We start from the raw sequence: 21,482 nt of genomic DNA on the forward strand, positions 1-21,482 counted from the left end.
GGGATCGAACTTGCATTTCTTAGGTCTCCTGCATTGGCAAGAGGGTTCTTTACCACCAGCGCCACCTGGGAAGCTCACATAACAGTAACAGTAAAATATAGAATAAAAATAACAATACATTGTATTGGTAGAATATAAAGAAGAGATATAATAATTGCAGGTGATGACTAATTAGAGTATTAATAAAAATAGTAAAAACTTAAGAAATTCAATGATAACAACAAAAGACCCAAAGGAACGGCAGCAGTATTATTGAATATTTCAAACATACAAAAAAGATTAGAATAAAATAAATATTCTTTACCTAATACCCAGTCTCAATAAATCTTGACATTTGGCTAACTTTACTTCTGAATTTTTTTAAAAGAATAAAATATTTCAGATACAGTTGAAGGCTCTACGGACCTCCTACTGGCCTTTTTCTCCTCCCTCCCACCTCAAAAGTAACCACTGTTCTAGAGTTCAGTGTATCTTTCCCATGCACCTATTTAGACACAAATAGTAGATTATTTGATATATTTAACATCTGCATACAGAGCAACTGGTTATACATTTACTTTTTTTTAACCCAACATATTCTTTGAGAATTATTTCCATTGATGCATACAATTCTAGTTTGTTCATTTTTTAAAAAATTATTTTTAGTTGGAGGACACTTGCTTTACAATATTGTGATGGTTTCTGCAATACATCAACATGAATCAGGCATAGGTATACACATGTTCTCTCCTTTTTGAACCTCCCTCCTACCTCCCACCCCATCCCACCCCTCTAGGTTGTCACAGAGCACTGGACTGAGCTCCCTGCATCATACAGCAAATTTTCAGAGGCTATCTAATTTTACATGGTAATGCATATGTTTCAATGCTACTCTCTCAATTTGTCCTGCCCTCTCCTTTCCACTGTGTCCACAAGTATGTTCTCTGTGTCTGCATCTCCAGCACTGTCTTGCTGATAGGGTCATCAGTACCACCTGTCTAGATTCCGTATCTATATGTTAACATACAATATCTGTTTCTCTTTCTGACTTACTTCACTCTGTATAATAGGCTCTAGGTTCATCCACCTCATTAAAACTGACTCAAATGCATTCCTTTTTATGGCAGAGTAATATTTCACTGTATATATGCTTAACAACTTCTTTATATATTCATCTGTCGATGAACATCTAGGTTGCTTCCATTTTCTAGCTATTGTAAATAGTGCTGCGATGAACATTGGAGTAGAGGTGCTTTTTTGAATTATGGTTTTCAGGGTATATATGCCCAATAGTGGGATTGCTGGTAGTTTTATTCCTGATTTTTTTAAGAAATTTCCATACTGTTCACCATAGCAGCTATATTAATTTGCATTCCCACCAACAGTGCAAGAGGGTTCCCTTTTCTCCACACCTTCTCCAGCATTTATTGTTTGTAGATTTTTTGATAATGCCCATTCTAAGTGGTGTGAGGTGATATCTTATTGTAGTTTTGATTTGCATTTCTTTAATAATGAGTGATATTGAGTATCTCTTCATGTGTTTATTAGCCATCTGTATGTCTTCTTTGGAGAAATATCTGTTTAGGTCCTCTGTCCACTTTTTGATTGGGTTGTTTTTCTGGTATTGAGTTGAATGAGCTGCTCATATATTTTAGAAATTAATCCTTTGTCAGCTGTTTCATTTGCTATTATTTTCTCCTATTGAGGGTTGCATTTTTACTTTGTTTATAGTCTCCTTCACTGTGCAAAAGCTTTTAAGTTTAATTAGCTCCCACTTGTTTATTTTTGTTTTTATTTCCATTACTTTGGGAGGTGGGTCATAGAGGGTCTTGATGTGATTTATGTCAAAGAGTGTTCTGCCTATGCTTTCCTCTAAGAGTTTTATAGTTTCTGGTCTTACATTTAGGTCTTTAATCCATAGTTCATTCATTTTAACAGCTGAAGATGATAACTCTCCCATGAACGGTCATTTACTGTGTTCTTCAATCTTTGTTATAAAAAATAATGCTACAAGTAACATTCTTATGCATGTCTCCTCATACATATACTAGAATTGCTCCAGAGTATCATCCTAAAATAGCAATTACTCAGTGTCCCTCCTTTTTAAAAACTCGTTTCCTTTGGAACTAACCATTACTACAGCATAACAATATTCCCATATTTAGTAGATTAATCTGACGAGGCTTTCTGTGGAAAAAGACTAAACTGTGTATTGATCATCCTTTGTCTCTTTATCCAGTTCTGTTTTTCTTTATAAAACTTATCAGTTTGAAATTATCATGTACTTGAGATCGGTTCGAGATGGCAGAGTTCAAAGACTGTGCTCATCTTCTACCAGAGCAGCAAAATCGCAACTAGCTGTTGAATAACCATCAACAGGAAGACATTCCTCCACCAAAAAGAGATACCCCACATCCAAGGACAAAGGAGAAGCTGCAATGAAATGGTAGGAAGGGCACAATCACCATAAAATCAAATGCTAATCTTGCGGGGTGGGTGAACCACAAACTGGAGAAAATAATACCAAAGACGTTCTCGCACAATTATGAAGGTTCTAGACCCTACATCAGGCTCTCCAGCCTGGGGATCTTGCCAAGGGACTGGGAATCACCAGGGGATCTGACTTTGAAGGCCAGCAGGACTTGATTACAGGACCTCCACAGGACTGGGGGAAACAGAAACAAATCGATGTGTGCACCAGGTCCCAGAGGAAAGAACACTGAACCCTACAGGAAACTGAGTCAGACCTACCCGTGAGTGTGTGAGGGTCTCCTGCAGAGGCGTGGGTGGGCAGTGGCCTGCCATAGGGAGAAGGGCACTGGTAGCAGCAGCCCTGGGCGATGGGTCTCAGCATAAGTTCTCTTGAAGGATGCCAACAGCCCTATCACAGAGCCTCAAGGGGCTTCCCAGGTGGCTAGTGGTAAAAGCCCATCTGTCTATGCAGGAGATAAAAGAGACACGGGTTCGATCTCTGGATGGAAGATCTCCTGGAGGAGGAAATGGCAACCCACTCCGGTACTCTTGCCTGGAGAATCCCACAGACAGAGGAGCCTGGCGGACTACAGTCCATAGGCTCGCGAAGAGTCAGATATGACTAAAGTGACTTAGCACACACAGCACAGAGCCTCTAGATTCTAGGACTTGGTCAGTTCCAAGCCAAACAACTAACAGGGAGGGAGCACAGCCCCACCCATCAGCAGACAACTGTATTAAAGTATTATTGAGCATGGCCCTGCCCACCAGAGTAAGAGACAGTTTTGCCCACAGCCAGTCCCTCCCATCAAGAAGCTTGTATAAGCCTCTTATCCTCATCCACCAGAGGGCAGACAGAAGAAATAAGAACTACAATCCTAGCAGCCTCAGAACTAATACCACAATCACAGAAGGCTAACTAAAATGAAAAGAATAGGATTATGTCCCAGATGAAGGAACAAGATAAATCCCCAGAAAAACAACTAAACAAAGCAGAAATAGGCAACCTCCCAGAAAAAGAATTCAGAATAATGATAGTGAAGATGATAATGTTTCAGGATCTTGAAACAAGAATGGAGAAGATGCAAGAAATGTTTCCAAAGACCTAGAAGAACTAAAGAACAGAGATGAACAATATACTAGAAGGAATCAATAACAGAATAACTGAGACAGAAGAATGGATAAGTGACCTGAAGACAGAATGGTAGAAATCAATGCTGCAAAACAGAACATAGGAAAGAGAATGAAAAGAAATGAAGACAACCTAAGAGACCTCTGGGACAACATTAAATGCACCAACATTCGTATTATATGGGTCCCAGAGGAGAAAGAGAAAGGACCTGAGACAATATTTGAAGAGATAATAGCTGAAAACTTCCCCAACATGGAAAAGGAAATAGTCAACCACGTTCAAGAAGCACAGAGAGTCCCAAGCAGGATAAACCAAAGGAGAAACACACCAAGACACACTGTAATCAAATGGACAAAAATTAAAGACAAAGATAAAATATTAAAAGCAACAAGGGAAAAAGACAGACAACATACAAGGGAAACCTCATAAGGTTATCAGCTGATTTCTTGAAAACTAAATTGTGTTTTAAATTCTCTTTGGGAACTTCCCTGGCATTCCAGTGGTTTGGATTCCATGCTCTCAATGCCAAGGGTCTGGGTTCAATCCCCAGTCAGGGAACTAAGACCCCATAAGCTACATGGCATAGCCAAAAAAAAAAAAGTAAAATTCTCTTTTAAGTCATCTCAGAATACCTGGTTAGCAAAGACATTTGATGCAAAAAGCAACATATCTCATTAATAAGAAATTACCTGTGTAATGCTTTTAGAAGACATAACTGCCTGATTGTAGAATATGCGGCCAAAGTGATCTCGATCTGGAAATACCTCTGCTTGTCTAGGTAAGTTTGCCCCTCCTGAGTCAACTGAAGACAAGGGAAATAACAGATATAAGTACATCTCAATGAACAAAACATCCTATACACAGGAAGACTTGTCTCAATGATAATAGCACCAGTTCTTAATTACATTCACACACAAAAATTTGCTCGATCTTTCTAAACTCTTCTGCAGCCTCTTTCTCCAATGCTCCCACACAGCCCCCTAAATTGTATTGCTTTCTTCAAACATATTAGGCTCTCCTACCCCTATGCAAAATTCCACTTGAAATATTTAGGACATTCTCTGCTTTGAGGATTAGCCCCAGAAATCACAAAAAAAATCCTTAACCAGTTCAGCTGAAAATGGATCTCTCTCTCTCTCTTTTAAAGCAATCCAAAAATCATCTACCGAATTCATGGGATAATTTTATCACACATCGCCCTCTGTTTCTCTTTTTACTGTAGATAGCAGTGGTGGATAAGAATGTCAGCTGAATTCAAAACAGAATTTCATTACTTCACAGCTGTGTGACCACAGAAGCATTTCTGAGCCATTCTATGCCTCAGTTTCCCCACCTGTGAAATGAAGGTAACAGCAGTGTACCACAGGGTCGTTATCAGGATGGCATGAAATAGTGCATGCAAAGCACTTAGTTCAGCACATACTGTGAGGGTACAGAGTCAATGTTACAGAAAGCTAGCTAGTCTTATACCTATCAGTGTGAGTCTTCTATTGATGTTTAATACATTATATCCTGTCTCCAATTCACTATGAGGAAGACAGACAACACAGCACCCTTAACTGCATTCTCTACAGCATTGGGAACAGCAGTTGCAAGCTGTAGGGTCCCATTTGTTGTTTTCTATATGTGCAAAGCAGCTAACACTCTAAGTCAATCAGGTAAATTCACTTTCATAGGAAAAAGAAATCTCATCTGAAATGAACAACAGATACTGGTGTTTTTACAAACTAAGCTAATATCCAGGAAGTGCCAACTTTAAACTGCTTTGCTTTTATGTTCTTTTAAAAATATCCTTAAATTTAATTATTAATGTATTTTAATTCCAAATATAAATTTACTTTCACTGAAAATTAAATTTCTTTAAATTATGTTTGCCCAAATTATGTACATACTCAAGCATTTAACCTAGTACCTGACACTCAAGAGACTCATAAATATTAGCTATTATTTTTTCTTAGTTTGAATCCATTATGGTGAATAGAAAAACAAAAATATATAGAAGAAAAAAACACCACTCATGTAGAGGAAAAAATAGCACACCCCAAAATAGTGTCAGGGATTCCTCCTCAGTGATGTTACAATGGGTAGTCCTTATTTACTTTTCCTCCCAGGGGGTTTAACAAAGAATAAGTATTTCTTTTGAAATTATGAGAGAAACCAATAGCTATTCTTGAAATGCCCACTGATAATGTCATACATATATATATATATATATATAAACAATCTTTTACTTCTCTAGCTGAATAACAGTTTACTTTACAATTCTTATAACTTGCCCAAGTAAATGCAGGGGAGCCTGTTTTGCATTGCAATTTCTTGTGCTCGTAAGTGTTTCTTCACAGTCACTGGATAGTAGGTACCTCCTTTGACTGTGGCATCATTGGCAACAATCATGCATTCTACTCTGAAAGGCAGAAATTTCATTGGAGAGAGAATATGAGAGATTTTTTTAAAGTAAAGACCAATTGCATCTCATTATAAGACACTCCCAATACAACCTGGCAATTTCCAGTATTAACACATATCACTAATTAGTAGGCAATCTTATGGTATAGGAGCTTTAATTACTGTTCATATATTTATTTATATAAAATGAATCACTTTTAATTAGTTTACAAACTCATATCTGATTTTTTTTAAAGAATCATCACCCCACATTAGCAGAGAAAAACTAACAACCTAAGGCACATTTTGCAATGTTCTTTGAATGAAACAGTCCTAACACGATAAGATGACAACAACAAATCCAAGTCTCAAGATGAGAAAATCCCTCATGATAAACTTCAGAATTTCCTTTTAGGAAGGTAGTTTTCAAAAAGGAAAACTGAGCCATCAAAAGTATTTATGTTTCATATTTTCAAAAGTTCTTCATGTTACTGCCATATGCTTTTCTATAAAACTAAAAGAAGTTAAAAATACAACATTTATCCTGCGTAAAGTAACAATAAGTGCAAATTTTAAAATAATATTTTTGAAAGCATATACTATAATGAGTCACTAGTCGTACCCTTTCTCACCAAAACCAGTTTGTCAGGTACCATGACCCCCAAGCAACTAGCAAGAAGCGGGAAAGTGACTGAAGAGGGCCAGCAGACAGCCTGCTGAGCGCTGCCAGGAAAACCGAGGACTGGAGGCTCACTCGAAAATTGAGAGGAGTGTGGTCTTCACAAAATTTAATCTTTCTATTTATGATGTTTTTGTTACCTCACTTTATATTCTCTAGAATTCTAAAAAATAACTTGAGTTCTTGTTGAACATGAACTAGAGAACAGCAACTGAGCCCACGACCTCAGGTAATGTTAAATTTCTTTTATTAGGGTATGTGGTTCCTCTCCTCTGAGTATCAATTTTATTCACTAGGTTATAGCAAGCATTTTCCCACATTAAAATTAACATTTTATAGAGTGGGAAGTACATTTTTAATGACTTTACCATTAAATAAATCACTTCAAAAGGAACTGAGGCTCTTGGCAGGTTGCTGGGCCATAACCCCACACCTCCAGAGCATGGTCACTCTTCCCTTTCCTGGGGGTGCTGCATTAGAAACGCTTAAGAAGTTCTGGTGCAGGAGAGAGCCCAGGCTATGAAGTCAGGCAAAGGGAGGCTGAAATTCTGACTCTGTCACTTGCCCCTATCAACCTTGGGCGAGAGACATTACTAGCAACTTTTACTTGTTTTATGGAAACATCACAGGACTTCCCTTGTGGTCCAGTGGTTTAAAAACCATCTTCCAATGCAGGGGACATTGGTTCGGTCCCTGGTCCGGGAGGATTCCACATGCCCCAGGATAACTAAATTCGTGTGCCACAACTACTAAACCCGTGCTCTAGGGCATGCGAACCACAACCGCTGAGCCCCAGTGCCACAACTACTGAAGCCTGCACATCCTAGAAACTGTGTTCTGCAACAGAGAACCCATTGCAGTAAGAAACCTGTGCATCACAACTGGAGAAAATAACCCCTGCTCACTGCAACTAGAGAAAGAGCACGTGCGGCAGACCTAGTGCAGCCCCCCACCAAAAAAACAGAACAAAAGCACAGACGTGGTACAGGATGAGAAGCAAAATAAGTCCACAAAATATGATATCAGAGACTTCTCTGGTGGTCCAGTGGTTAAGAAGCCATGCCTCCACTGCATGGGGCGTGGGTTCGATCCCTGGTTGGGGAAGTAAGATCTCGCATGCCGCAAGGCACGGCTAAAACGAAAATACATACATTGTATTAGACACCTATTGATTTTGCCTATCCAGCATCTATTATATTGGCAATAAAACTAAACTTTCTTTCAGAAACTGCTTCTTCTCTGTTTTTAATCCATGTGGTTCTAGCAGGACTGACCCCAAAGTCCATCCATCTTCAGAGGTGAGCACAAGGACCACGCCTTTCTAGTCAGGGTCCATGTGGCGGGTTCAGTGATGGGCCCTGGCCCTAGGTCTGTGCCCTCAGGAACTCTCCTCTTACCGCAGCTGCTAAGCTTATGGAGCAGAAGCTGGGGAAGCCTACGGCCAGCTCTGGCTCAAGACTTGAACAGACTGCCTGGGAACAAAACCAAAAACCAGCCTGGTGGCCTGATGATGCTGTTTGAACTCCTAGATCTGGCTTGGCCCCAAATCAGTTAAGAGTCAACAAATCTTTTTTTATTTAAACTAGTTTAAACACGTATCATCTGCTAGAGAAAGGGTGCTAACCATATTCAACCGTATGATTATGTAAGAAAGGTCACTTTAATTGTAGCGAAGTACTACTTTAGATGTTTTGAATAAGTGAATTCTTTTCCAGTCATACTATCCAACACCAGAGCAGCTTCAGGAAAAAGACAAAATCTGTCTGGCCTTGGCCCCTGCCTCCATGGAATCTTGTGAGCTAAAGTGCACACTCAATATTGAGCCTTGGCTACTGATCCTCATAGAGAGCCTTAGAGAATGGCTGTCTGAGAAGAGCACTGATACAAAGTTTAAAATCTTCAGTGGAATGAAGCAAGGCTGTGTTCTGGTCCCTACCCCTCTGTTTCTTTGATTTATCACTGGGGCGAAACGTTTAGGAGTTAAAGAAGGAAGCGAGAAAGAAGCAACAATGGTGAACGACTATAGTCACACCTCCCAGGAAGGCACAAATCATGGGGTGAAGGTGGAGGGACACACACGTAAATCAGAATCCGAGTCCAGGGCAATTGTATCAGGCTGCCTGATCTCAAAGTCAAGTTTTGCCAGTGGCTTGATCTTTGGCAACTCCAAGGTAGTTTCCTTACCTGCAGAATGGTGATGATTGTAATAGCACCCCTTCTCACAGGACTGTGGTGAAGATTAAGACAACTAGGCAGTGGGAAGTGTTTATTGCAGTACAAGTGTGGTCAGTGTGAGAGCATACAAAAATACACACAAACAAATGTAATATCTAGCAATCAAGCAAACAAATGTAATATCTAGCAATCAAGATGCCCTAAGTCTATGGTGGTTCTCAAAGGATAGCACTGGAGAATCTGGAGAGCTTGTTTAAATGCTGATTTCGGGGCTCAACTCCCTGAATATGACTTCGTACTTTTTGGGAAAACCTGACCATTGACACTTCTAACAAGTTCTCACATGAGGCTGATGTTCCCTGGGGACCACACTCCAAGAACTACTCCTCTAAGACAGCGGTGTTTTGCTCTAGATGTGCAAGAGATCACCTGCAGAGCCTTGGAAAACTACCCAGGTCAAGTCCAAACCCTGGAGATTCTGATTAAGTATGAAGGTTTGGATTGGGTCCCCAGGATCACTGCTTGGGGTTTTTCCCTTCAGTTTCCATCCCTGAAGTTTCACAGATGAATCTTAACACATCTGGGTAGGAAGCCTCAGATCTAAATAGCACCACTAGCATGACACTCACACACTCACATGCAATGCGGTGAGTGCTGGATGCCCTGCCCTGCCTGCTTCCTGACCCACGGGGCTGAGCACAGTCAGAATACTCACCCTGACACTCTCCCAATGCCTGTAATAACGCCACCTGCGGGGACCTCCTCATCACCATACAACTGGTAACCTGCAAACTGTGATAATTCCAGGAATGGAGACCTGAACAGAAGAAAGAATGCTGCTTGAATTAATGTTTTCTTTGTTTAAAATCATATTTGAGTAGTTACACTTGGAAAACGAAAAGTTTTTTTTTTTAATGGGTCAACGTTTCAAATACGTGTGTTGGATATAAAGTCTACAAAAGGAAGAATGTCTAAAACAAAGTCTAGTGTGAACACTTTGGAGATTGACACAATACAGCCACACAAAGGAACACATTTATCTTTGAAGATATTGTACAGATGTACTTATTGACATAGAAAGAGAACAGCAGCTGACACTCACGGAGCACTTAACCACGTGCCAGCCTCTCCTAGGAGCTTCGGAAATGCTAACTCATTCAGTCCTCAGGACTACCTTCTACTATAGATCCTACTAGGATCCCCGCTGACTGATGAGGAAACTGAAACGCAGTGATGAGGTCAGTTGTCTGAGGTCACACAACTACCAGTACGTGGCAGAGCTGTTTTAATAAGCTCCGTAATAGGGGACCAAGCTCTTAACTGTTATTATTCTCTCACTTAAATGTTCAAGATACATTAAGGGCGGTGGGGGAGGGGGAGAAGGGGGTTACAAAACACAAGATTCCATTTTTCTAAAACAAACAAACAAAAAAGTGTGTCTGATCCATATTTGCATGAAAATAGTGTAGGTGTTAATGGTATATACACTAGTGTGTTAATGCACACTAGGTGTTAACGCTGTTTGTCTCCAGGCTGGGCACGTGTGTGCATGTCCGCAGAAACGATACTTCTGAATCTTCATTTATCTAACTGGTCCTGGCCCTTCCGCCCTCGAGCCCCAGAGTCTACTTACACCCGTGGCCAGAAGACCTTTTTAAAATATAAGTCAGGTAAGTCCTACCAAGTCTTCCCATTTCTTTCAGAGTAAAAGTCCAAACTCTGACACTGACCCGCAAATGCGTTATGAATTTGACCCCATCTTCGGCTACTCCCCACTTCACTGAACCTCCACTCCCACGAGATGGCCTCCCGGGCCCTGCGGCATATTGGCATCTGTGACCCACTCCCAGCTCCCACCACAGAAACTTCGCACTGGCCGCTCCGTCCCCCTGTAACCCTCTCTCCCCAGATATATACAGCCCATCTCTCTCTGCTCCTTCCAGCCTTTGCTCAAATGTCACCACCTCAGCGAGGCCGATCGTAACCACCTCATTCGAAACTGCAACTTGCTCTTCATCTTTCTCTCTTCTAACGCTGGTCTACCTTTTCTTTTTTTCCCATGACTATCATCTTCTGACATACTATGTAATTTGTGACATTTATCAATTATTTTCTCTCCTCCTGCTCCCCTGTAAGCTCCAGCAGGGCAAGGAACTTGGTCTGCTCTGTTCAGTGAGGCATCGCTAGCACCTAGAATAGCACCTGACATTAAGCAGCCTCACAACAAACACTTGTTGCTGAAGCTTAGGTAAGAACCAGAACTTAAAACCACTTATTTCACAAAACTTTCTAAGATGGGAATTTCCTGGCGGTCCAATGGTTAGGACTCTGCACCTCAGTGCCAAGGGCCTGGGTTCAATCCTTGGTTGGGGAACCAAGATCCCGAGAGCTGCACAGCACAGCCAAAAAAGAAAAAAAAAAAAGAAAGAAAGAAAGCACCATGGAACAGAGGACACCCTGAGCCAACACCTGGGTATGTACCAACCCTGGGTCTAGAAGATTGTCAATTCTTTCTCTGGGTAACAGTTTTCCTCTTGATATGTGACGTGCTCTGGCTTTCTCACCACCTCCTGTGATTAAAAAAAAACATGATAGATGAGATGAATTCAATATAAGGTCTCCATTCAACTGAATACCAGAAAAACATATAACACTAAATGCAAAAAATAAAAATAAAAAATTAACATACCCTATGAAAAACAGATCATTCAAACTGGAATTTTTAAAAAAATCAGTATATTACAAGCCCACAGTATATTATACATTTTCTAAATTCAGCAGTAATTACTTAAGGGAATAATGCAATACGTTTCTCTGCATCTCACATACTGCAAATACTGTCTCATCTCCACCACACTTCATCCATTATAAATATCTAGCACCGTACTATATGCTCTATGAAATCTCAAATGTTTCTAACATCATCTGTACCAGGTAAAAAGCATTTTCTGACTTCCACAATATACACAACAAATCTTAGCTACAGGTGCCACTCTGTGTGCGCGCTAAGTCGCTTCAGTCGTGTCCGACTCTGCGACGCCATGGACTGTAGCCCTCCAGGCTCCACTGTCCATGGGATTCTCCAGGCAAGAACACTGGAGTGGGTTGCCATTTCCTCCTCCAGGGGATCTTCTTGATCCAGGGATCGAAACTGGGTCTCTTATGTCTCCTGCGTTGGTAGATGGGTGCTTTACCACTAGCGCCACCTGGGAAGCCAGGGTGCCACTAGTGACCCGTCACTTTTAAGGCCCTCAAACAGGAGAGAGTTGAACACATCATATAATAATTGAACAGCCCCTCTGGGGACTTCCCTGCGGTGCCGGGGTTCAGACTTTGTGCTTCCACTGCAGGCGGCGTAGGCTGGATTCCTGGTTGGGGGAACTAAGACTGTGCATGCCACAGTCTGGGCCCAAAGAGAACAAAACAGGCCCCTCTTGTTACTATCCTGACTCAGATGGTCTTCAGTGTTTCCCGACTTTGCCCCAGACAAAACGAAATCACAGTGACTGAAGTGCTCGCTGGGGTAACCAACCAGAGGAGGCTGTTTGAGGTGAGGGGTGCACCGAGCCTAACCCAGCCCGAGAGCAGCCAGGCCCAGTACCTGGGGAATAGCCACACCCTACCCTCAGCAAACCACAGCAACCGAGCAGAACAGACCATCGTATTGCACCTTAATATCTTTACTTTCACTGCTGCCTAAGAATTCCATCTTAATAAACTCCTTGTCCACTGAAATGTTTAGCTATTTTTAAAAATGATTTGTTTTCTTAGGTGAGAAAATACATTCATACAGATTTCAAAGAAGCCTCCAGGTAGCACAACTTTATTTTCAAATCAAGACTTTGCTGTATCTAAGGGGATGTTTTATTTTTTTCTGAAGAGGTAGAGGGCTTATTTCTAAGACTAAGCCTGCCTTAAGGTAACCAAGAAGAACATATCATACATCTAATCTTTTTAAAAGAGAATAATTTGGGGAGGGAAAGACTTACGAGATAGTATGAATTAAATCAAAGAAACTCCTCCTTTCTCCCAGCCCCAGGGAATGCAGAGTTCCTAAGTGAGGTGTGCGTGGGGGTAGGAGAGAGCGGGAACAGAAGGCTAACAAAGGGCAGAGGAAACTTCTGAGAGTGACATTTTCATCGTCTTGATGGCAGGGACAGTTTCACGGGTATATACATATGTCAAAACGCATCAAACTGCACACTTAAAATAATGCAGTTTCTCACATGCCAATTATACCTTAATAAAGTGCTTAAAAACAAATATTAAAGAAAAGTGAACCTAAGGCACTACAAAGAAGACCGGGCTTGGGTGAGGGTCTTTGGAGAGCTGAGGGACGTATGGGTCCACTAACTGGCTAACAGTAAAAAGGGCAGCAGGGGAGGGTGAGATGAAAAAGAGGTAAGAAAATAGACATGTGGCTTGTTTTTTTTTTTTTAATACTTCAGTTCAGTTTGGTCGCTCAGTCGTGTCCCACTCCTTGCAACCCCATGAGCTGCAAAACGCCAGGCCTCCCTGTCCATCACCAACTCCCGGAGTTGACTCAGACTCACATCCATCGAGTCAGTGATGCCATCCAGCCATCTCATCCTCTGTCATTCCCTTCTCCTCCTGCCCACAATCCCTCCCAGCATCAGGGTCTTTTCCAATGAGTCAGCTCTTCGCATGAGGTGGCCAAAGTACTGGAGTTTCAGCTTTAGCATCATTCCTTCCAAAGAACACCCAGGACTGATCTCCTTGAGAATGGACTGGTTCGATCTCCTTGCAGTCCAAGGGACTCTCAAGAGTCTTCTCCAACACCACAGTCCAAAAGCATCAATTCTTTGGCGCTCAGCTTTCTTCACAGTCCAACCCTCACATCCATACGTGACTACTGGAAAAACCATAGCTTTGACTAGATGGACCTTTGTTGGCAAAGTAATGTCTGCTTTTTAATATGTTGTCTAGGTTGGTCATAACTTTTCTTTCAAGGAATAAGTGTCTTTTAACTTCATGGCTGCAGTCACCATCTGCAGTGATTTTGGAGCCCCCCAAAATAAAGTCTGACACTGTTTCCACTGTTTCCCCATCTATTTCCCATGAAGTGATGGGATCAGATGCCATGATCTTAGTTTTCTGAATGTTGAGCCTTAAGCCAACTTTTTCACTCTCCTCTTTCACTTTCATCAAGAGGCTCTTTAGTTCTTCTTCACTTTCTGCCATAAGGGTGGTGTCATCTGCATATCTGAGGTTATTGATATTTCTCCCAGAAATCTTGATTCTAGCTTGTGCTTCTTCCAGCCCAGCGTTTCTCATGATGTACTCTGCATATAAGTTAAATAAGCAGGGTGACAATATACAGCCTTGATGTACTCCTTTCCCTTTTTGGAATCAGTCTGTTGTTCGATGTCCAGTTCTAACTGTTGCTTCCTGACCTGCATACAGATTTCTCAAGAGGCAGGTCAGGTGGTCTGGTATTCCCATCTCTTGAAGAATTTTCCACAGTTTGTTGTGATCCACACAGTCAAAGGCTTTGGCATAGTCAATAAAGCAGAAATAGATGTTTTTCTGGAACTCTCTTGCTTTTTCCATGATCCAGAGGATGTTGGCAATTTGATCTCTGGTTCCTCTGCCTTTTCTAAAACCAGTTTCAACATCTGGAAGTTCATGGTTCACATATTGCTGAAGCCTGGCTTGGAGAATTTTGAGCATTACTTTTCTAGTGTATGAGATGAGTGCAATTGTGCGGTAGTTTGAGCATTCTTTGGCATTGCCTTTCTTTGGGATTGGAATGAAAACTGACCTTTTCCAGTCCTGTGGCTACTGCTAAGTTTTCCAAATTTGCTGGCATACTGAGTGCAGGACTTTCACAGCATCATCTTTCAGGATTTGAAAGAGCTCAACTGGAATTCCATCACCTCCACTAGCTTTGTTCATAGTGATGCTTTCTAAGGCTCACTTGATTTCACATTCCAGGATGTCTGGCTCTAGGTGAGTGATCACACTATCGTGATTATCTTGGTCATGAACATCTTTTTTGAAGTCACTCAGTCGTGTCTGACTCTCAGTGACCCCATGGACTGCAGCCCACCAGGCTCCTCCGTCCATGGGATTTTCCAGGCAAGAGTGCTGGAGTGGGGTGCCATTGCCTTCTTTGTTAACACAAAACTACTACAGTATAAAAGGCAGAAACCAATGTATTCCAAATGGACTTCTTTTATGGTTTTTCTCAATTAACTTTGATTAATCTATTAAGTCAAAAGAAGACAGAAATGTGTGCTTGGAGCAAATAATGCCTGTAATTCACAGACCCACTCTTGAGTCTCAAGTTACAAATGAAGTACTGAAAATGTTCAAGAGGGATTAAATAACTGGACCAAAGTGGCTTACTTATTACAGTAACTACCAGCCTCAAAATTCTACAGAGGATGAAAATACTGAGCTTATTTCTTCCCTAATACTTACACAAATGAATACACAATTTTAGATGATTTTTCTGTCCATCTGCCATTAATCAATTACCTTGTCTCCATCCTTAAAGTGCTCAGAAGAAAAAAACATATAAAAAATATTTTAAACAGAAATCGATCAAGATTTTGCCAAATTATTTCACTAATGACTCCTACTCGAAGTCTGTCCTCTGAATGTGATAAGATCATATCCAGGAATGCAACACCCTTAAACTACAGGTTGATAGACCAAACAGATCCCACCTATGAGGATATTGAAGAGAATCCTTTTTTTTTTTTTTTTTTTTGGCTTTTTTGGGGGCTCTTAAGGGTTTTTTTTTTTTTCTTTCTTTAAACAGCCTGGTCCCTGATGGGGACCTCTCCACCACCCTTCTCCAGTTTGGCTACAGTTCTGAATGTTGCTCGATTTTGAGCAGCTCCATCTCGAACCCCAAGGTTGCACCACCTGGAATCTTTGGGGGAGCTCCCCAATCTCCATACCCCAGCTCTGATGGACTCACCAGCTTCCGCTTTTCCCCCTCACACATCCCTAGCATCCCCTGGTCCCAGCCCTGGATGGCCTGGCCTGTGCCCAAGGAGAAGACAAAGGGCTGGTTCTGGGGCAGGCTGCTGTCAAACTCTGTGCCGTCTTCTAGCCTCCCCACGCAGTGTGTGCGCAGGACGTCCCCTTTGCGCGATTTGATGGGACAGGGGTCTACCTGCTTCTTGACTCTGATCTGCAGCTTCCGTTTGCCCTCGGCCCCTGTGGCTGTGACCAGGGCGCTCAGGCAGACAGACAGTACTGTCAAGACCCAGCTCAGCCTCATTTCTTCTCCTCCTGCCCCCGGAGTCAGAGAATTCTTTTTAAATGAAGGCCATAAAATTCAAATAGCTCCTTCTCAGGTACTTTAATATGAGGACTCTTACTTCGGAAATGGCTGTTATTTCAAGTCACAGAGCCTTCTAAAGTAAATTATCATATATACCAATAAAGGCACAACAGAAGTTGATGTAGTACTTATTTAAACATTAGCATTTTATATCCCTATGATGCAATTTCTTCCAAGAAAAAGAATGTCTATTATGTCCACAATTCAAAAATAAAAAATGACAATTTACAAAGTTTTTAGGAAATCTCAGTTATTTAATTAGCAATAAACCCACACAGAAATTATTTCCAAATTATACAACACAGCAGAAAAAGCACAATTATGCAAAATACAGTATATAGTATGAATATGACTAATGAACAGAAAATGTTTTTAGTTGCTTCAAGTAAAACAAAAAGTTCAGTGTGATCCTGTAACTGAAATGAAAACCTTAAGAAGAAATAGTTTAGAATACTGATGAGGAAGTTCTCTGGCGCTCTAGTGGCTAGGATTTGGTGCTTTCACTGCCATGGCCCAGGTTCAATCCCTGGTTGAGAAACTGAGGTCCCACAAGGCACAAAGTGTGGACAAAAAAAAAATTAATGAATCTGAATTTCTACTTCCCCCCAGATAATGGTAGTGCTACATGAGCAGAAAAACTGACCAAATACTAGGAAAAAATAAAATGTCTACATGCCAACAAATGCAGGCTTTCTTTAATTTAAATATAGTTAAATAACAATATTGTTAGTTTCAGGTGTGCAGCAGAATGATTCATTTACATATACTTTTTCAGTTTATTTTCCATTATCAGTTATCACAACATAGTAAATACTGTTCTCCATGTTTAGTAAATCCATGTTGCCTATCTATTTTGTGTATATTAACTTTTTATCTGTTAATCACATACTCCTAATTTATCTCTCCCCCTTTCCTTTTCCTGAAGTTTCTTTCTTATGTCTTTCTGCCTGTTCCTGCAGTCAAATGCTCTACCACTGAGCTATATCTGCATGTCTGTTTCTGCTTTGTATATAGATTCATTTGCATTATTTTTTAGATTCCATATATAAATGATATTATATTTGTCTTTCTCTTCCTGACTTACTTCACTTAGTATGATATTCTCCAGGTCCATCCATGTTGCTAGAAATTGGCAATATTCCATTCTTTTTATGACTGAGTATATATCCACATATATATATATATATATACACCACATCTTAAACCAATCACCTGTTGATGGGTTGTTTCCATGTCTTTGGCTCTGGTAAACCATGCTGCTATGAACACTGGGGAATTAAGACTTTTCGTCTTTTCCAAATATAAGCCTAGGAGTGGGATTGCTGGATCATACGGTAACTCTATTTTTACTTTTTAAGGACCTCCACACTGTGTTACATGGTTTCCCTGACGGCTCAGGGAAGAATCCACCTGCCAATGCAGGAGACACGGCTTCAATCCCTAGATGGAGAAGATTCCCTGGAGAAGGAAATGGCAACCCACTCCAGTATTTTTGCCTGGGAAACCCTATGGACAGGGGAGCCTGGTGGGCTACAGTCCTGCTGCTGCTGCTAAATCGCTTCAGTCGTGTCCGACTCTGTGCGACCCCATAGACAGCAGCCCACCAGGCTCCCCCATCCCTGGGATTCTCCAGGCAAGAACACTGGAGTGGGTTGCCATTTCCTTCTCCAGTCCTTGGGGTCGTAAAAGAGTCGGACACGAGTTAGCAACACCGACAACATACTGTCTCGCATAGTGGCTGCCCCAATTTACATTCCCACCAACAGCAAATGCACAGTCTTGAAGAGTCAAAGCGTTGATGCTACTAGTTTTTCTAAAACAAATAAAGGGACATCTTAATTAAGAGCATAAACTGAAGAGCGCTTACCTAGTCTGATGTTCTGTGCTCGCTCGTGGAGTTGGTTTACTAGTGCTTTCATCTGTTCATAGTTTTCCTGAAACAGAAGCATGGAAAAAGAGGGAGAGTATTATAGGAAACCAATGAAGGTTTTTTTTTTTTTTTATCATAACGAGGGTTAAGGAGCACAGCATTAGATGCCAACCGTATGTGGCCTCCACACTGGGCCACTTCTGTACTGAGCCAACTCCAACATATAAAAAAGATTAGTTCGTGCCTCTCTGTCTTTGCTCAATGTCTTCTGCACTGCCACAACCCCTCTCTAGTCCATCTATATAAATCTCACCTTCTATTTATTTATTTATCTATTTATTGGCATGTGGAAGCTTAGTTCCCTGATCAGAGATGAAATGCATGCCTCTGGCATGCGTGGAAACACTGAGTCTTAACCACTGGACTGCCAAAGAAGTCCCTCACCATCCCCTTTTAAAGCCTAATTCACATTCCATCTCATCTCCAACTTCATTTTTGGCTACTCCCACTCATTTTAACCACTTCCTTCCTTACATGCCTACTGAGCTTACCTCTATTTGTTTTACTTTGTTTGGGAATATAAGCTCTTTGAGGGTAAGAATGCCATCTTCTTTTTCTGTCCTATCAAACACTATTGTAAGGAGGCACCAACCAATTCAGAAATACTTGCTTTTACACTTACTGACAATTTACACTTAAAACAAAGCCCAGGGGAAAGCAGATCCTATTTTATGTTTTAAAAGGATCAGAGGGAAATTCCCTGGTGGTCCAGTAGTTAGGATTCCAGGCTTTCACTGCCCTGCCAAGGGCATGGATTCAATCCCTGGTTAAGGAGCTAGGATCCCACAAACCATGAGACACCACCAAAAACCAGAAAAATAAAAACAGGATAAAATAATCCCAGCCTGCTTTTCCAGACAAGTGTGGCCATGTGACTAAAGTCTAACCAATGAGTTAGAAGCCACAGCGACTGAAGCCACTGGCCCAGAGCCTGTGCTCCGCAAAAAGAGAAGCCACGGCAAGCGGCCCACACACTCCAACTAAAGGAAGCAACACTGCCACCAAAAATAAACAATCTTTAAAAAAATAAATTAAATAAAATGTATCTCCTGAAAGTTATCTGCACAACTTAAACGTTATCTGTATAGGCTTAGAAACCATGGGATAGACTGAAAATTTCCAGCTGATATTTCATAAACCAGGAGTTAGCTGATTGTGTGACCTGTGGCACCTCCAAATTCCAAGAAAAGCTACTTAAATACAAGTATTTTCCATTAACATACCCAACTATCTCAAATCTAGTTTCCACAGACCAGGGTTATCTGTGTTCGGCCAGTGGTTCCCAAAGCTAGCTGCCTCCAAGGCCTTTGCCCCTCCTCACCCCCAACCTAATTAACCATGCAAACACCAGGACCCCGCCCTGGAAGACCAAAACGGCCCAGGGTGAGGCTTCAGTTCAGTTCAGTTCAGTCGCTCAGTCGTGTCCGACTCTGCGACCCCATGAATCACAGCACACCAGGCCTCCCTGTCCATCACCAACCTTAAGGCGGCTGTAACTGGAACAAGCTCCCGGAGAACCACTGGCTTTGAGAACCACTGATTTTAAAGATACAAAGGACCGTGCCAGGGTTAAAAGTGAACTAAAATGTATCTGATTTGTTTTCTTTTTCAAACTTCACGACCTCCTAGTGCGTCCCAGAATCACGACTGCGGATCCAGAGAAAGCAGGAGCTACAGTTAAAAGTAGCCTACCCTCTACGCTTCCCAGTCCGGCCAATACCTTGTCCCTTCCGTGAAGAGGAATCACTGACCCGGGCCGCTCACCTACCCTACCTGGTAGATGGCAGAGCTCGAGTCCGGTGGGGTGCCCAGGGTAGCCACGGAGTCCCCATGATAGGAACGCAGCGCTGGGGCAGCGGCGCGGGCGCACGGCCGCAGGGCTAATCTCAGAGCGGCCCACATGGCAGCAGGCACAGAGGCAGGAAGCTGCGTGAGAGAGCGGCCTGCGCCGATTCGGAGCCGAAGCTTTCCCCGCCAACTCCCCGGCTTCGGGATACACCTCGGCCCAGATTCTTGCTGTCCCAACTCGCCTGAAACCTCCGGGATTCTCCGGTCAGCCTAGGCACGTGTCGGCGAACGCGGCCCCTAATTGGTCGATGTTGAGCACCACGCCCCCCCGAACTCAGCCAATGAGGGACAGAGATGCAGCCTCGCGAGGCCGGTCCCCTCCCGAGCCCTTGAGCATTGCGAATCCCAGGACGGAGCTGCGGAGCTGCGGCTGAATTTTTTTGTTTGTCTGGGTGCTTCTTCTACGTGCTGTTTCCTTCTTCCCCTACTGCTAGAAAGGGTATTCCGGGACTTGAAAAAGCTTATTCTTATATGAGAGCTGGAAACCGAACAGGCTTATAAAACTGTCCTAAGAAATTAAACTCTTTAAAGGAGATAACCATCCATTCAACAACTATTTCTTCAATGTCCCCTATCAGGTGCTCTTTTGGAGCTGGGGATACACTGGAGAACAGGCCAAACGTACTCTTTTATAAAGCGGAGAGAACATGAACAGTAAATTTAAAATTCTAGTAGTGATAAAGTACATCTTAGATGTACGATTATAACGTACTTCTAAAACCTAGCCTATAACAAGTCAGTTCGGTTCTGTCGCTCAGTGTGTCCGACTCTTTGCGACCCCATGAACAGAAGCACGCCAAGCTTCCCTGTCCATCACCAATTACCAGAGCTTGTTCAAATTCATGTTCAGCGAGTCGGTGATGCCATCCAACCATCTCATCCTCTGTCGTCCCCTTCTCCTCCTGCCTTGAATCTTTCCCAGCATCAGGGTCTTTTCCAATGAGTCAATTCTTCGCATCAGGTGGCCAAAGTATTGGAGCTTCAGCCTCAGCATCAGTCTTTCTAATGAATATTCAGGACTGATTTCCTTTAGGATTGACTGATTGGATTTCCTTCCAGTCCAAGGGACTCTCAAGAGTCTTCTCCAACACCACAGTTCAAAAGCATGAATTCTTCAGCACTCAGCTTTCTTTAAGGGCCAACTTTCACATCCACACATGACTACTGGAAAAACCATAGCTTTGACTGGACGGACCTTTGTTGGCAAAGTAAGGCAAAGTTGCCTATAACAGATCCGAGTGAAAAAGTGAAAAAGCTAGCTTAAAACTCAATGATAGGAACTACATGGGATCTCATTGTTAAAAATGGCTCACAAACAAAATATAAAGTCACAGTGACCCATGAAACTGACTGCATTGCTCAAGTGACATCCTGTTTTAGCCGTTGGCACTCTTTGCCAAGACTAAGTGGCCACCCTACCATTGAACACCTTCGGCTTTCTCAAGACCACCGACCACCAAACTCCATCTGCAGACTAAAGATAAACTAACCCCCCGCCGAGGGGACCCAGTTTCCCACCTGGAGGGTGTAAGAGGGACCCACCAGAAGGGAAGGGGCTGGTTCT

At 42.1% G+C, this 21,482-nt stretch overlaps 2 protein-coding genes across 2 annotated transcripts in view; both read right to left on the reverse strand.

Annotated features, from left to right (window-relative positions):
• The window catches only part of MCCC2 (methylcrotonyl-CoA carboxylase subunit 2), a 75,004-nt gene extending 54,889 nt beyond the window's left edge, over window positions 1–20,115 (reverse strand). Inside the window, exons 1-6 of the mRNA XM_052658973.1 lie at window positions 19,844–20,115; window positions 18,008–18,074; window positions 11,308–11,392; window positions 9,538–9,639; window positions 5,860–5,987; window positions 4,273–4,385 (exon numbers count right to left, since the gene is read on the reverse strand). Coding sequence (XP_052514933.1) covers window positions 4,273–4,385; window positions 5,860–5,987; window positions 9,538–9,639; window positions 11,308–11,392; window positions 18,008–18,074; window positions 19,844–19,972 — 624 coding nt within the window. The 5' untranslated portion in view covers window positions 19,973–20,115. The remainder of the gene's footprint in view (window positions 1–4,272; window positions 4,386–5,859; window positions 5,988–9,537; window positions 9,640–11,307; window positions 11,393–18,007; window positions 18,075–19,843) is intronic.
• Window positions 15,655–16,077, reverse strand: LOC128066077 (peptidyl-prolyl cis-trans isomerase FKBP2-like). The gene has a single exon (XM_052659158.1). The coding sequence runs from the start codon at window positions 16,075–16,077 to the stop codon at window positions 15,655–15,657; it is 423 nt and encodes a 140-aa protein (XP_052515118.1).
• Window positions 20,116–21,482: the final 1,367 nt, after the last annotated feature.

This window comes from Budorcas taxicolor, chromosome 20 (genome assembly GCF_023091745.1).
Source record: "Budorcas taxicolor isolate Tak-1 chromosome 20, Takin1.1, whole genome shotgun sequence".
Taxonomy (NCBI): domain Eukaryota; kingdom Metazoa; phylum Chordata; class Mammalia; order Artiodactyla; family Bovidae; genus Budorcas; species Budorcas taxicolor.